The 17,393-nt window shown below is 36.4% G+C and overlaps 2 protein-coding genes across 2 annotated transcripts in view; both read right to left on the bottom strand.

Annotated features, from left to right (window-relative positions):
* The window catches only part of LOC147070313 (alkyldihydroxyacetonephosphate synthase, peroxisomal-like), a 59,763-nt gene extending 55,319 nt beyond the window's left edge, over positions 1–4,444 (bottom strand). Inside the window, exon 1 of the mRNA XM_085949385.1 lies at positions 4,414–4,444. The gene's annotated coding sequence lies outside the window, so the exon portion shown is untranslated. The remainder of the gene's footprint in view (positions 1–4,413) is intronic.
* pyd3 (beta-ureidopropionase pyd3) lies at positions 3,178–17,121 on the bottom strand. Its single transcript, XM_085949395.1, has 8 exons — positions 17,110–17,121; positions 16,817–16,946; positions 12,577–12,839; positions 11,806–11,900; positions 10,245–10,562; positions 7,162–7,368; positions 6,647–6,827; positions 3,178–4,523 (listed from the first exon to the last, which is right to left on the bottom strand). Exons 2-7 carry the CDS (start codon positions 16,921–16,923, stop codon positions 6,648–6,650), a joined length of 1,170 nt encoding a protein of 389 aa, XP_085805521.1. The 5' UTR covers positions 16,924–16,946; positions 17,110–17,121; the 3' UTR covers positions 3,178–4,523; position 6,647.
* Between the last annotated feature and the right edge of the window lie 272 nt (positions 17,122–17,393).

Consider the following 17,393-nt stretch of genomic DNA (forward strand, 5'->3'; position numbering starts at 1 on the left):
TGGTGTTTTCGCCGACAATATTGAAAAAGTATCCACGCATATGGTTGAAATTGCATGTAAAAAATCCAAGGTTTGTCAAGTCAGTAGGTACCTACCAGCGTTCATTACAATAAACAACTTCTTTTGTAGTTTATGAATGACATGCTTGTTTCGGGGACTTTGAATTGTGACTTTTTGTGTTATGCGCTCATTTAAAAATACCTATACTCTGATATAACGAGTAATGCTTATAACGAGCAAATTCAGTCGGTCCCATCTTCCTCGTAATAATAAAGTTCGACTGTAAAACATTAATAATTTAACAAAAAAATAGTCTAAAATAAACATAATTAACAAATAATTAAATTAAATTTGATCAATAGGAACCTTAAACAACCTTATTTTATTTATCATTTAACACCTTTGCAGATAGTCTGAAACAACTATTTGGACATAATAATATAATATCAATCTGTCATACATTATTTGGTTGCATTTCTTGTTTACTTGACTGTCTTTACTATCGGATAGGATTTTTTAAACACATGATAATACACCCCATCTTCACCTCTTTTTGCACGGTTTTGAAATAACACGGTTTAAAAAAAGTACCGATTACTTTTTATTTACACTGATTTTTTTGCTTTTAACACTGCTTAAAAAAACTAACAAGAATAAAAATACGCATGTGTGTACATATTTATCAAAAAATTGGGTCGCAATGGACCGCACGCCACTGGCGCATAGATATGTTGTCACAGGATGCCGCCCAGACATACATACTACATACATCACGCCACTAGTCAGTCGCTTCGGGTTCGATACAAAAGACGCGCCGCGTGCTTCGGCGTCAACGTCATTAAATATTTCCAGCAATGAGTGATTTTTCGCCAGCGAAAATAGCAGGAAACGGGCACATTTATTGTCAAGGAGTGACACTGAATGAATATGCATTTTTATATATAAATATTTTTATGTATAAATAATAAATAAATTCGATTTATATTTGAGTTCAAGAATTTCATATTTTGAGTTGATTTTAAGTGATGGAATCTATCTACCATTTTTGTATGGGCACCTTATCTTTTTTTACACGGTTTTGTTTTGCACGGTAGTCTTTGGAACGTATCCCCCGTGCAAAAAGAGGATTGGGTGTATATTTATATTTTATATTGACCATGTCCCAGTGGCGAAGGGTGGAGATAGGCTGTTAAGATCCGCCATAAATAGTGCACACTAAACTTTGTCAGTCATATGTATTTGTTTTCATTGAAATAAGACTTCAATTTACAGATGGTGTTGGTTAGTTTTTAAAATTCAGTTAAACCATGCGAAAACCAAGCCATAATAGAAAATAGTCAAAAAATTCTCATCTATCTATAAAATATCTAAAATTGAGGAGCAAACATTCAAAAAGTGATTTGTCACAGTTGAGCTGAGATAATCAAGAAATACATATTGTACTCAAAATGTTTTTTTTTTATTATAAAACTGTTTAAGGAAAGAATTTTAATCCTGGTATTTTGTATAATCCAAAATTCGCGGAAGTGGTTCATTTTTTGATTTGAAATTTTGACAAAACACGATTTGCATGAAACTTGTGGGCAAAACACTATTTGAATGAAAATCAAGGCATTATATTTTTTTATAGGATAAAAAGTTCTTTGAACACTGATTCTGGTTTCCTTTCATAGATTTAAATATGGACTATCAGAATTAACAATAAACGGCATTTTTCAAAATGTGTGACAAATCACTTTTTGAATGTTTGCTCCTCAATTATGCAATTAAATCGTACATAACTTTGGATATTTTATAGAAAGAAAAATATTTTTTATCTATTATAGTTTGGCTTAGGCAGGGGTTAATGAATTTAAAAAAATGAACTAACAACAATATGACAGATTGTGTAATATGTATTCTTAAGGCCATGCATTAGTTGAGGCAGGGTCTAAAAAGATCGTTGCTAGGCGATGTGCGGATTGCGGGTCGCGGGTGAAAATGACGCCTGTCAAACGAAATATTATTTCTCATATAAATCCAACATACGTCCATTTTATGTTCTGTTTATTATTCTATTAGTAACAATAATAATATATTCATTGACATGTTTTCTTTTTAAAGTAAATGGGTAAAGTTTTTAGTCATCTTTACACGATTTTAGAATTAATTGGCCCGTCGCCATCACGCAGCAAAGTGACGTGCGTCTGACTTCACGTTCTCTCAATGAATGCGAAGCAAGTACAAAATTTCGTCGCGCGTACAGTTGAAAGTTATTTGGCGTTTCACTGATGCGTCACCTTAATCCAATGAAAACAAATATGTATGTATCGCCCAAAATATACCAAAACAATTATGGTTTGGCTTAGGCAGGGTTTAATTGATTTTTAAAAACTAACCGATACCATCTGTAAATTATCTTAACAGCCTACCTCCATCCTTCACTACTGCCATGTCCGATCCCAATAAGATCATATTATGGGCCGCAACAGAGTACAGGTTTTTCTTTCTTTCAAGAAATGGATATTAGCCACTTGCTTAACCTATTGGGTCCATACTCTGACTCCAAGCACAAATTGAAAACCAATATGTATATTTACCAGATTCAGGATTGAAACCTGGGACCCACGAAATTATAAGCCGTTACATAAGCCGCTCGTTAACGTTGTTGAAAATGTATAATTTTGAAAAACGTCAAAAACATACATACTTATTAGAAAAAATCCTATAAAATATGAAATCTTATCGTAACATAATGTTGGTTATCAACGACATATCCGTGAAAGTGTTAAAACAAAATAATCTAAACTGAAACATTAATTGTACTCAAACAATATAAAAATTTTGGAATAAGTAGGTACCTACTAAATAATATTATCAATGGATTAATAAATTTTATTAAAATATTATTTGGCACCTACATCATTTATAACATATATACTAATTCATTAATTCATTAAAAAATTTAAAAAAATTAACGCAAAGTTGAACATTAATGGCAACAAAGGACGATTAATAAACATCATAAAAACAATTTTATTTATGTACCTATATTATATTTTATCATTTAATATATTTGGAGACTTGAATGCGAATAGTTTAACTTGATGTGCGGCAGCTTTGTGTACTAAAAATCCTCTCTCACAGTTCCATATTCATTTCCCACACCATGAAAGTATTTGAAGTTTCTTTTTTTTTGTGCTGTAAGTCATTTAGATCTGTTAATAATGCAAAAAGTAGTGAAAAGTGATGGTAGGAAGACAATAAATCGTACTGCGAAGAAGAAAAACGATAAAACGAACTAATTCGGCCCGTAAACAATGTTGGCCAAATCATTTGACATTTCAATGTTGATAATATATATCTAAAAATATCTCAACTCAATAGAGAAAAATGCCACATGTCATTATATAATATAATATTTCATATTTCTGTTTTTATCGAGGAAGTGGGGAATAATATCTTCCAATCCTGGCAATACTTTGTCAACAAAACGAGTGCTGCCGGCGAACCTCAAGTTAAACTTGTCGCATTCTACATCCGTCAGTCCGTAGTTGAATGCATAATATTTGCTAGTAATTTTGATAACGGTTAGCTAAAAATTAACGAAAGTCAGACTCCTAATGGGGCGAACACATTACCATCACGTCACATGCTGTCAACTTAAACCAAAAATGACACTTTCAGTACATATATAATTTTATCGATGTTTTACTGGAGACGAAAACTTCAAAAATAGCGAAAAAATAAATTCAATGGGAAAATAAAAATCATTTGATATTTTGAATTATTATTCATTATTCATTATAATTTTAATTAATTCAAACAGTTTCTACGTGTGTGTACGTCAAACTACTTTACAATATTACAAGCATAGCGAATATTTTAAACGGAACCCAACCAGCAGACCATAGATAATATTATACGTAAACACCAGTCCATACCAGAAAATTCATACAAAAATAAAAAAAAGTTAACTGACTCGTGCGGTTGGTGATGTAACGTGATACGCGTGAGGTGACCTCATTGTTGTTCTGGCCATTTCGGCAGATTTTGCTAACTTTACTGACAATATTCGTTTTTGGTTCAAATTTGCTACGGGATGGGAGAAACGACATTGCATTATTTTTTTCTGCAGCACGAGCTTTCCGTGAGAACACGTAATGTGATGGTAATGTATTCACCCCATAAGTTCCACTTCAAGGTAATTTTTTATATTGCACGAAGAAAGCTATACATCATCTGACACCATTTTGAACATTGTGTGATGTTAACTTACCCTTAACAAAATTGACAAAAGTAATAAAATTATACATAGTATCTTTAGCATTAAATTTTTTGGCTTACAAAGCTTTTTGGAGTAAAATTTTTGGTGAATGTTTTTATCAAAAAAATATGTTTAACAAAACATTAAAACAAGAGTTTGAAACTTACTGACTACGTGGTATATTTTGTTCAGACCATGGATTTCCTTCAAAGGCAGCTTCCATGTATCATATTATCATAATATGCAGGTGGATGATAAGTGGATAACAGTTGTAACACTACGAAAAGAGAAACATGTAATTAATACACAAAAATAATCTGATATCAAAAATATAATATACAAGTCTCTGGTCCTGACAAGAGTAAAATAAACACCAATATACTTTGATAATTTATTACTTCAAAAAGTAGTTATCTCTAGATCAGTAGTTTGGGCTGTTATACTCACGTTAAAGTTGAATTTTGTTTCATTTTCAGTACGTATTTACTAGTAAAAGTAAAAAAATACAACATGTACTTTAATTTTCAACATACTCAAACCAAACTAGACACTAACGACAGACAGACCAAACTAACAGAAAGATAAAACCGCCATTGGTAGATTGTTACTCTCATATCTTTCAATTCAAACATCCAGTTTGTTTTTTTGGTTCTGCAGAGTAGGCTGGTTGCAATCTATTTATCTCTTTGTATAGGAAAACGCATAATTCTTTATGACCAGTAGGTACGACATCACTACCCAAGTATTTTTAACTACATAATCAAGTTAAAAATTAAAAGCCATATACAGCATTATATGCTACAATAATTCATTGGTTCAGTGGAGACACAGAGATGTCACTTTACGCACAATAAAGTTGCCAAGTTGTGTTATCATTCTACTTACAAGTCCATTGCTAAGTATTCAAGCTATTGTAAAGAGTCATCATGGTAACATGTTTCTGTTATTCTTATTACTTCAAAATAACACGGATATAACTCCGAGCAATTCCACAAACAATGCAGTTATCTACAATAACTGTGTTACTCAACGACATTATTTGACAGCTCGCGATTAACGCGGGTGGCCGTGTTAAAAACATGCCTAACAGTTAACTTCCTGGGGCAATTAACTGCTTGAATACGACACATCACATTATCACTTTTTATATTGATTTTGGAGTTAGGTGATATGTTAAAAAAAAGGTGACCCTCTAAGCTGCGACAATTACCGAGGCATTATGCTACTCAGTGTACCGGGAAAGATTTTGGCAAACATCATTTTGATGAGAATAAGGGACCCAATAATGCACGTCCTCAGGAAAAACCAAGCCGGGTTTCTACCTGGTCGAGCGTGTGCAGACCAAATCCACAACCTTCGATGTCTTCTCCAGCAGAGCCATGAGCTGAACAGTCCGATGGCTTGCTGTTTTGTGGATTATGAGAAGGCTTTCGACAGTTCGCACCGCCCCTCCCTCTGGATGATACTGGGAGCATACGGGATCCCTCCCAAGATCATTGCCATAATAAAAAGCCTGCACGAAAATAGCGAATGCTGTGTCAGAATTGGACACTGTCACGGAATGGTACCGGGTCACGACCCGAGTCAGACAGGGTTGTGTCCTTGCACCGTTTCTCTTTATCATTCTCTTTGACTTCATACTACGGAAGGCAATACCACCCGACCGAGGCATACCTGTTACCCCCACGGTGAATCTATGCGACCTGGAATACGCCGATGATGCTGTCCTATTCGACAACTCAATCGAGGGCATTCAAGAGACAATCGACAGGTTGCATAACAACTCCTCTGTTTGTGACGAATACTGGGTGTGCGGGTGGTATGACTTTAGCAGCTACGAGGAGATAAGAGAACGCACCAAGCAGCCTCTCATCACGCTGAAAGTGAAGAGGTGACGTTGACGTCGGATGCCAGAAGAGAACTTTAACCTGGCTTGCCTGTTCTTCAAGCCGACCGGATTCCGGCGACCTGGAAGGCCGCTAAATACAATCTACAGAGTGTATACGGCGGAGCTACGGGATGCTGGTTTGACCTGGAACGAAGCAAGAAGACTGGCGAGCGACAGGGATTCTTGGAGGCGCCGCGTGGTGTCCATATGCTCCAGTTAAGGGGCGGATATGGCCAAAGAAAGAAGAAGAAGATATGTTTATGTTAATTTTTTTTCTAATAAGTCTTTCATGGGCATTTATTAAGGTAAGTGCTGATAAATTGACTATTAAGGAGTTTTTGATACTAGTCTCTGTAGCGTCTTGAACTGACACCTACAATACAGCGATTCCATTTTGCAACTGTCTTAATTTTATGCCAGTGACGCTGATGTGAGTGAAAGTTTCTAGGGTTGAGCTGCAAAGTATAATTCATCCAGGGAATGAATACATCTAAAAAGAAAACATCACTTACTTCAATTGAGCGATAGGTCCTTGATCAGTGGCAGTTCGTTTCTTTGGACAGCTTCAGTAAGGCTCTTAGCGTAAAGATCCAAACGCTGGGTCATCCTGAATCCCCATTTATCCTTGACCTGGCGGCACAGGTTCAAGTCGACTTCTGCTATCAACAAACCATCAGAGACCCTGGATAGACCCTACACAAGAAGATGAACATATAATAGAAAGAATCACAGTTACCACCTAATCTCATGAAATGTGGCAATGCACAGAATACTTACTACATTATTCTGACAAATTAAATAAATATAAAAACATCTCCACAAATTTTAATAGAAAAACATGCGAAATTGTTTGAATTCGGAATTCGAACCCAGACTTCATGCGCGAACATGTTACCTCGCATCCACTGTCAATCCATCGCAAGTCGATAACATTATTAAATATACATAATTATACTGTTCATGTCACATGTTCCTTTTATTTTCTTACAAGTGGAAACTGTGAGTAGCGACTAGTGTCTTCACTTACAGGAGTTCTGGAGCCATCAGGAGCGGCCACATAGGAAGACCCGTAGAAGTGGCCGAATGTCTTATGAGCAGCTTTGCCGTCTCCAGAGGTAAACTCGTGAGGGAACTCTTCACTGCCCACTCGGTTTATGGCAACTGTGAAGTAGCTATTGGCAATCGCTGCATTTCTTGCTTCTATCCCCCACAACGGTTCACTTAAAGCGCCCACCTTAAATTAATAAAAGATTTTTAATAAATGGCAACGCTGCTTCTGAATATCAAATTTTTATTTAATATTTTGCAAATTCTCGAAACTCAAATTTCTGAATTTTTTTTATTGACATGAGAATCAAGTTTTCTCATTATTTCTTAGGAGTTCTTTAGATAAGAAATCTCAATCAAAACCTCTATGCCAAATTAAGCATAATAAAATATATGTGTAAATGAGAAAAGGGAAAAATTATGACTATGTTGGAAGTGAGATGGAATAAGGAACAGGCAGGGTAGGTTGACTCCAAAATGAATAACTCAGAATTTGGTGAGTGAATGAAATGAACCCTGGTTTTATTATCTCCTTCCAAATAAATATCAATTTAATTATTACAGATAAGTTTACCGATTATAATTTAGTAGAGCGAAAGCAGTTTATGCGTTATGAGAAATTGCTAAGTCGATCGGGCAGAATTGAACGATAACCTTACGGTTAGATCTTTGATAACTGACTGACTATTGATTTCATGTAATTGAGTGTTTTATACAGATTCGATACAATAGAAAATGCTGATCATTATTTGGATATTTTAATAATCATGCTTTGTTGTGCAATGCATAGCTTGTTTGTAAATTATAAATAATTGATTTTAGTTTTTAGGCAATTAAGCAGTTTTAATTATTAGGCACGATTGATTTTCATATAAACAATTTTGTGCATATAATGTTGTTTTGTAATTTATAAATAATTGATTAATATAATTATTTTGCTAAATTAGCTTTCTGTTAAAAAATTGATTGATTCACATAAATCGCTTGTTCCACTATTTCAACATTGCTATGTTGCAAGGTACATTGTAATTATAAATTAACTCATGCAGATGGTAGGGTAATGACCCCTACAGGACCCCCCTTCCAGTAATCCGAGTGGAGGATTGCGATACAGGTAGGTGTTGAAGTGGGTGTTGACTGGCTGATGGTGATGGATTGATGTGAAGATCTGGTTGTGTGTTGTCTTTATTCGGTACAGCGCTCGCGTTTCGTGGATCAGACTGTACTGACAATTTTTTGCTGAGAATGCGTCTCTTAGTTCATTGCTTGGCACATTGGCTTTGCTTCTATGTTGAATTGTGCTTACAATCATAATGTCGAAAATAATATTTGTCATTTGAGATGCTTGATGTAGGTCAGGTTTGAATGTTGTGAAACATGATGCTTGCAGTGTTTTAATTCAGTTGTTTCATAACTGTATTTGTTTGCAGGTGTCGAATTGCTTCGTTTTCATGTTTTGAAATTGTAACTCATCAGGCTCGCTTAGATTTTCCTCGATATTTGTGATAGTGATGTATTTACTTTTATTGAGAGTTGTAAAAGTGATTGACATAACGTAGGTAGTATGAAAATAGCATTAAGTTATAATGCAGAAGCTGGGGTTGTGACTTGAATTATTTGATAGAGTGTCCAATGTAGTTAGGCTTGTAAGTTCAACCAAGGTATTTTGTTTGCTGGCCATCAGAAAACATTAAGTACGAGGGAATATGTCATTCGGCTGCTCGTAAGATGAATTCTTCTGGCGTTTCCGACTTGCAATGTGTGCAGAAGTGTGGAAATGGTAGCTTAGCTTGTGAGTGGGTCCACAGGGCTAAGAGAGATATAAGCTGTCGAGGGCATTTCGCGTGTGCCTTCGGACGAGCTTAGAAGCTGCCCTGTTAGTACATATAGTCTGTATGTACGTAACAGGCACAGTGGGTAGTTCAAAAGTGCGTTATTGAAACTACGAAGGATGTGAAAAATAGTTGGCTGAGTTTTGAGAAGTCTAAAGTTGGAGTATCAAAGGTTGCCTAAGACAATAGTCAGGAATCTATCTAGTGTTAAGAATAGATCCATCGAGTAAGAATGTCTTAGTGACAGAAGTCAAAGGTTGCTGCTTCTAAATGTAGCTAGAGATGCTAATTTCGTGGGTTGACGCTACGTTAATGTGTGTGTGTGTAGGAAAACCTTAAGCTTGCCTGAACGGAGTGGAGTTAACGTGTCGTCTGGATGCATCTGGTGGATGACGATGGCCAAAGCGGGTTGCTTGGTGTCCTCCGTCGTGACGCCTGTGATGCACTGGTCAGCTTCTGGCTGCACCGGAACTGCCTCCTGATTTGCTGCGAGGTCCATGGTACTCCGGCGATTTGGCTGCGCTGGCGGTTGGATGAATGTGGCTGATGAGTGCAAAGATGAGAATCATTGGTGGCTTTGTGGTCTGCGTGGTCCGGTGTCTCGTTCGACGTGTTAGGACTCTGAAGTGGGCAGAATCTGATTGGATTGTTGTGGCTGGCCTCTGATGATGAAGATGGACTGTCGGAATCGTGGAAGTTGTCATCGAACCAAGGAATTGGTAGTGCCATTAGCGTGCACTGTAGTAGATCCTGGTGTGTTGTAGTTGTAGTTGTCTGTATGTGTCCAGATGATGCGTCTTCTTCCATGGTGAGTTTGGCTGAGGCTGATCTGATGATGATAGCCATTGTCGTCTCAAAGGTTCGCGGAACTGCGTTATAGTTGAACGCGTTGGCTGAGCGTGGAGATGGCGTTTGATTTTCATATAAACAATTTTGTGCATATAATGTTGTTTTGTAATTTATAAATAATTGATTAATATAATTATTTTGCTAAATTAGCTTTCTGTTAAAAAATTGATTGATTCACATAAATCGCTTGTTCCACTATTTCAACATTGCTATGTTGCAAGGTACATTGTAATTATAAATTAACTCGTGCAGATGGTAGGGTAATGACCCCTACAACTATATAGCGTTTACACAAAGAAATTAGAACTTTGCTTGAAAGTGATCCAAACCCGGTTATTTTCGCATTTCAATTAACTGATCCACTGGTACTAAGTTCACTCACAGTTGCCGATGGATTGAAGACTATTTCCGCTCCGTTGATTCCAAACATCATCCAGTTCTGCGGATGATGTCGTCCGTAGCAGATGTTCACCGCGATGTTACCGTACTTGGTAGCGAAAACGGGATGCCCCGTATTGCCTTCCATGTAGTAAGTGGATTCATTGAAGTCTCCCACTCGAGGAATGTGATTCTTGCGGTGCTTTCCGATCACGGCACCGGTGTGGCTCAAAACTACGGCTGTGTTCCAGATGGTCTCTCCGTGGACAGTGTCTCGCTCCAGTATCGATGAAATGATGACCATATCATATTTCTTGCAGTACTGTAAACAATGGAACAGTTTGATAATATTATTAATGACAATTACATTACATTATCGTTTGATCCTGAAAGTGTCATACGGGCCTCCAATGAGGGGTTATATTTACACATTTTTGATTTTACAAGAAATAGATGGTATCCACATACTCAACCTATTAGGTCCATACTCTGACTTCTAACACACATTGAAAATAATGTGAATTTGCCAGACTGGCGATTCGAGCCTGCGACCCATGACATTATAAGCTAACACGTTACCGTTCGGCCATCGTTAATTGAGCATGACAATAACCCAACTGAATTGCACCACTCTCCTGGAAAATTGTTTCTACTGACCGATCCTAATAGGATCATATTATGTGTCTCCACAAAGTGGAGGTTTGTATTAACAGATTTTTGTTTTTACAAGAAATAGATGTTAGCCACTTGCTCAACCTATTAGGTCCATACTCTGACTCAAAACACAAATATATGTATTTTCTAGACCCAGGATTCGAACCTGGGACCAACGACATTATGAGAGCAAGCCGCTCGGCCATCGTGGGTGGGAATATGTCATTAGCCTAAAGTATTTGTTTTGAGACAATAACGATAAAACACGATGCGCCAGTTCAAAAGTATGTGATAGGTACATGCCGTGCGTCACCACTCTAAAACTTTAACTGCCATCTACTGTTGAGCTTAAATAATTATTTTTGGCTAGTGTGTAGATAAACGTATGGCACGTCATTTGAACTGACTTACCGAAACCTAACGGATAAGGCACAACAATATGTAATAACCTTTCAAATTAGTTAATTAAATTATATCAAAAAAAAAACAAAATAATCATGTAGTTTTGTGGCTTTAAATCTCCACAACCTCAAGGGTTCCGTCGCCATGGCCGGCCCTCCGTCACCCAACAGCAGTGCTACAAAAACGATCTATGCGCTGCAGGTCTTGCATGATGGGAGCCGCGAGATTTTGCAATGGACCGAGGAAAATGGCGTGACTTTGTAATCGCCCCTTGCCCCAATAATGGGGCGTGACAGAGTCAAGTAATTAAGTAAATCTTAGGAGCAAAAGTCATAAACAATGATATATTTGAACACCTTTGAATAAAATTCATCAAAATACATTGAAGAATTATAAGAGATTAATGTACTCAAAATCAAATTTATGTAATTGACACAGCATGTATAGATTCACAGAATTCTACTGTGATCTACTGTCTCATTTACAAGGATTGGTTGATATCGACTCACCTCGCTCAATAGCTTCGTTGTTGGACCCTCCTCAGCCGATTCAGCAAATTCACACCACGGTTGCCGTTCCCGGGTACAAAATGCGAAAGGCATTGCTGTAAACAAATCATCAAAATAATTACAACTATCAGATTTAACTATTGAAATATCAGAAAGATTCTACTGTACTTTTTAGAAAGAGAATTAATTATATATTGTTCGATTACACTATGTCATTAAAGAAATACTTTGGATTGTGATTATGAGTTGTTTGAATGTAATGAATATTTTTGGGGAATACTTTCTATGGCACTATCTTTTATCACATTAATCTTTTTTTTCTGTCGTATCCATGTGAGAGATTTGCCTAAACTCTGGCTAACCACGCCATGACCACCATGATGGCAACGTCGTTGACTTTAAACATGTCTATTAATAAGTGAACTGGCATATATGTGGAAGAGCTCCATTATAATGATTTTGAAACAAAGTTATTTTTGTTAATTCTACTAGTCATTTATGGTCACAGCTGTTTCGGGCTATAACACCATCTTCAGAAAACTTGAGTATAACTTACTAAAGATGAAGAATTCGGACAACCAGTTTCCAATTTCAGACGACTGTGAAAGGGTATAAGTCAGAGTATGGACCTAATAGGTTGAGCAAATGGCCGACAATCATTTCTCGTAAAAACAAAATCTGTTAATATAAACCTCCACTCTGTGGAGGCCCATATGATCTTATTAGAATCAGACATGGTCGAAAAAAAAAATGCATAAGTAATATACATACTCCATGCCTCCTGCAAGCAGAGAATATTAACTCCTTCATTTCCAGCGATATCAATGATCGCTCCGATCTTATCATAGATGGCTTGTCGCTGGGCTGCTACACCGGCAGTTGTCGGCAACACGATGGAGTTCTGGACGGCGCCAATACTGACAATCCTCGGTTTGCGAGTTTCCTCATTGTCCGCGTGGAAGGAGTAACCGGATATGTCGGTGTTTTTGGCGACGGCGAATGCTTCTGTCTCATTTCTCAACTTCAGCTGGTGGCTGTAAAACAAAAGATAAACAATTCAATGCCATAAGAAACATAAACATTGCATCACCATGACACAAACCATACCATGCAGACTGAATGTGACATGTGTGCTGCATTTCCACTTACTATTCTTATTAGTGTTGATCTGAACCGACATAATGATATCACAAAGGAAATTAATAAGAGAATCACAGAACAGATTATTAAGACAGACATACGAAAGCCAGCCACCATCGACTTTATGACTTAATGACAGGTCATAAAACGCAAGAAATACAAAGCCCGCAGTGACCTCAAATATTACCAATATTGAATGCGCGTTTCGTTTATGTAACAAAGTTTTATGCATATTATGGGGGAGTTATTGAAAATAACATATTGTTTAACATGTATTTAAATTAATCCCACATTTCTCCACATTCAAGAATTGTATCTTCTTACAGCTACACTCAGAAGGTAACCCACTTCCCTTATTTGTGTTCCCTGAAGCAGTGATGTCCCTAAAGCGTCAATTACATTGAGCTTCTTTACGAGCTGTTTGTTGGCGAATTTATAATCTGCCTATATAGTCGCCCAGTGTAATCATCGAATAAGCTAACAAGCAGGTTGTAAACACTCTACCGAGAAAAGTTGAAAGCCGGTCAACTTTACACGCTACACGCCAGCGTGTGGGCCTACTGCGTCTGCGCAGTAGAGCGCAGTAGCAACCTCCCGGTAAAAAAACGAACTACGTTCTGTCAAAATAGTCACTGGCTTGTGGCTTCTCAGCGAATGGAAAGTTTTGTGTGTAATCATCAAATCGCAGTAGCTGAATCGCCAGCTTTTAAATTCGCCAACAAACAGCTCGAAAAGAAGCTCAATGTAATTGACGCTTAAGCAAAGTGCCGCCCTTAGGCAGACTTAGAATGCCGTCTCCTTTTATTTTTAGTCTCAAATTGTGTGCATAAATGTGCACACCGACCCATTTAGGGCTTGAACAGACAGAGAGCGGTCTTCAGCATTCTTTGTAGTGTATGGACTTCATCACAACTGTGCACACTGCAGGCAGTCAGACCGCGCCGGTACACGCAACACAAAGAACACTGAACGCGGAACGCAGAACGACTGACCGCTATCGGTCTGTTAAAGCCCTAAATTATCCTAAACAGTAAACAGATATAATATCTGACAAATCCAACAAATATCTTAAAAAAAATGAATATTTAAGTAAATCTACTGAGGATTAAAGCATTTCTATGAAACCTACTCTAAAACAGCGGTGGTTTTGGATACATAAAGTTTTGAGGCGATGACAAGTTTGGAGGCCTTCTTGTGAATTTTAAAAATTGAGATGTCAGTACTTTCTAATGAAATGAACGCATCGTCCACTTTATGGATAACCACCACTGCTTTCGAAAGTTGAAATATTTGTATTCGTTCCATTTGCCGCACTTTATAATGTGCTGCCTCCAACCTTCGCATGACCTGTCTACCCCCATGAGATGGCACTGCCCTGAAATGAATCATCTCAAATATTATCTATGAGCTAATCTACGATGGTAAGAATTAGACGACAATACGAATCTGCGGCCCAGTCTATATGATGATTCCTGCGCAGTTCAATAAATTTAGATTAAGGCATAAAATAAAGCCCACCAAAAGCATCGGATCGGGGCGACCACTGCGAAGTAGGCCTGTGAAGCGTAAATACAACCAAAATGACACTCCTCCCACCCGCGCATTACCCTTCACCTATCTAATAAGAGGCACGAGAAGCACAAAATAATTATTATTTTCAGCGCCTTTCATAACAAAGCAATAAAATTATTATTTTATTTCTCGGCGGCTTGTAATTCATATTCACGATGACATAATTCTACTAGCAATATATCGCATACCCAGCGACTAAACAATAACTTCTTCGTTATTAAAATAATGGAGGCGCCCGTCTATCGACAATGCGTCCAGAAGCGGATAAAATAAAATAGCGCGCGCCCCTTTTGCTTGCCGTGTTCAATGGGCTTTGACATATTTAGCAACGTAGTATTTTCGTTAATTCGTCCCACTGAGAAGCTAAACAACGCGTGGGCACAGCGCTTCGTCAAAACCAGTGTGCTCTGCCATATTTGATCATTTTGTATTTTTGATGATTCACATTGAATATGAGCGAGTGCCCCGCACGCCCGATTATATGTGCCCGGCGCTTAAGAGACTGCACTGGTTAGGTCATGCACACTGTATGATAATTATAGATAACTAACTCTTGGAATATTTTATAGATATTTATGACTTTTTTTATTGATTTTAGAGTTGAGTGTTAAGATGATAATAGCGAAACATTGGGAGAATATTCAGTTGCCCTTTCACCCAAAATGATCAATTAATTTATCATTGATACCAATTACAGATTTGAGAGGAATTGGGAGTTCGATCAAATTGCTTCAAACATCAATATTCTATTCCACTTAAATATGTGGTCAATAATAATTATATTATGGGCGTTATCTTAAAACGCTTGAAATATGACCTGTTCGGTTTACTCGGTACCAATTGTATTTGTAAATAATTACTATCATAAGTAAGATATCACATTGTGAATGTCTTAAAATTAAGGTAAATAAACAGTTTATCATATCAGTTTATCATAGAAGGTGGGCTTTAAGATTTGACATACATAGTGCACACAATTCTCCGCAGTATATATGGACCGATCAGGGATGGCACCAATTGGAGGAGAAGATATAATGCTGAGCTCTACGGGCTGTACGAAGATTGCAGCGCAGTTCAATCAATTAAGATTGGGAGACTGCAATGGCTAGGTCATGTGCACCGTATGAATGACAATGAACCTACTGTAACACAAAAATAATAAAATTGTGTTAGCTTTGGTTTATTTTACAACGTTTTTATTAGGTCGTATTCTTATTTGTCTGGTACAAATCTTGCAATCGATTTTTAATTAACTTCCCGACTGGCTAGACATTTGAAACTTTTAGAATATATATCAGAACAAGATGCCAATGCATTTTTTTAATACTTTAAGTAGAATTAAATTCATTTTCAGTTAATTCAGTTTTGTATGAAAAGTTATTTCGGAAGAAATCCGTAATCCAATCCACTATTATTGGTTGCTAGGAAATTATTAATATATACGTGCGTTACTATGGAAATCAATATGAGTGACAAAATGACATTTCGGTATTATTTCTATCAAATACAATTTTTTTTGATCGTTTACGCTAGTCAAGTCAAGTTTATATGATTCAACAGAAAATTTAAAAACGTATATAAAAAGTCCTTTTTATCTTGTAATTACTAGCGAGACAGACTGGCGAGAGCCAGCTGGCTCAGCTAGTCTTGTAATTATTTATGTTCATGTTAAAGTATCTACTGACATTGAAGCCATAAATGGTATAACTACCTACTTACCTACTGCACTTACATTAAGAATAATTCTGTGTATGGCGTGAATAATAATATTAATAAGTCGAAAATCATAAATTTTATTCTCAGGGCAGCTATTTGTAAGGTTGGTTTTCTGGGGTAAATCAGAAATGTTTTTAAATTTTAGTTTTTACAAACATTTTACTAAAATTTAAAAATATCCAAAAACATGGTAAGTAGGTAAGTACTTACTTAATATGATTTACCACAGAATCCCAAACGTACAAACAGCTGTCCAAAAATTGATATTTTTCGACATAATATCCATAATATTACAAATTAAAGAAATCATAAGCAGATAGGTACCTAGGTATATTCGACAATTTTGTTAGAAACCAAACCTACCAATGAGATTGGACAGTCTTTCAATCTCTTTGAAACCTACACAGATTCCACCAGATATAAAAATAACAATTTAAAAATACAAGTTCATTCTAAGCATACGCGAATCAAAACAAATAAATTGTTTTATAAATAATTATGGAATATTTTTGGACTTTTGCCAATAAAATATTCATGTACCAATGTCCTATGATACTTTTTTTAACTATTTCAGAAGACTTACTCATTCGCCCTTCCATATAAGATACGTTTCACTTCGTCTTTCTCCACACCATTCAATTTATTGTTAATTACATCTTCAATTGACGACAATTCACTATTCGCTGCCATTTTTAAACTAGTTAATCTATATTCTATAAAAAATATTACCACTAAAACTAAAAATCTTTCCGTCAGTTATCAGACTAACAGATTAAGTTGTTATCAAGTTAAATATTAAACAATATTCGTGCCACGAACTTCGTGGAGTGATGCTGCGTATTTTCTTGCAGCGTAAACAGAAGATAAGATACCCACCTACTGCTAACTGACACTAATAGTGGTTTTAGAAAAATGATACGCTCGTCGTGAAACATACCTAGTTACGAATAATTTACGAATGTAAGTACTCTGATTAAATCAATGGCGTTCGAAATTTTACTTCCTTATTTATTATGCTCGCAACATACTTTGAGCATGTATCCATCTAATGTTTTTCATTTAATTAATTGACAAAATTGAATGACAATAACATAGATATTAATAGTTTTAAACATAGACTAGTACCTATACTTTTAGTTTTAAACTTCAAAATTCATGAC

This window comes from Rhyacophila brunnea, unplaced genomic scaffold, assembly GCF_057557595.1.
Source record: "Rhyacophila brunnea isolate RB1 unplaced genomic scaffold, BYU_Rbru_1.0 scaffold_22, whole genome shotgun sequence".
NCBI lineage: Eukaryota > Metazoa > Arthropoda > Insecta > Trichoptera > Rhyacophilidae > Rhyacophila > Rhyacophila brunnea.

Bases quoted from the DNA above. Each gene is read 5' to 3' on its own strand.
- pyd3 (XM_085949395.1), bottom strand. From the start codon at position 16,923: ATGGCAGCGAATAGTGAATTGTCGTCAATTGAAGATGTAATTAACAAT. The intron at 12,840-16,816 runs GTAAGTCTTCTG...TTTGTTTTACAG, and splicing joins TTATATGGAAGGGCGAATGA to CCACCAGCTGAAGTTGAGAA. The intron at 10,563-11,805 runs GTGAGTCGATAT...CATTGTTTACAG, and splicing joins CAACGAAGCTATTGAGCGAG to TACTGCAAGAAATATGATAT.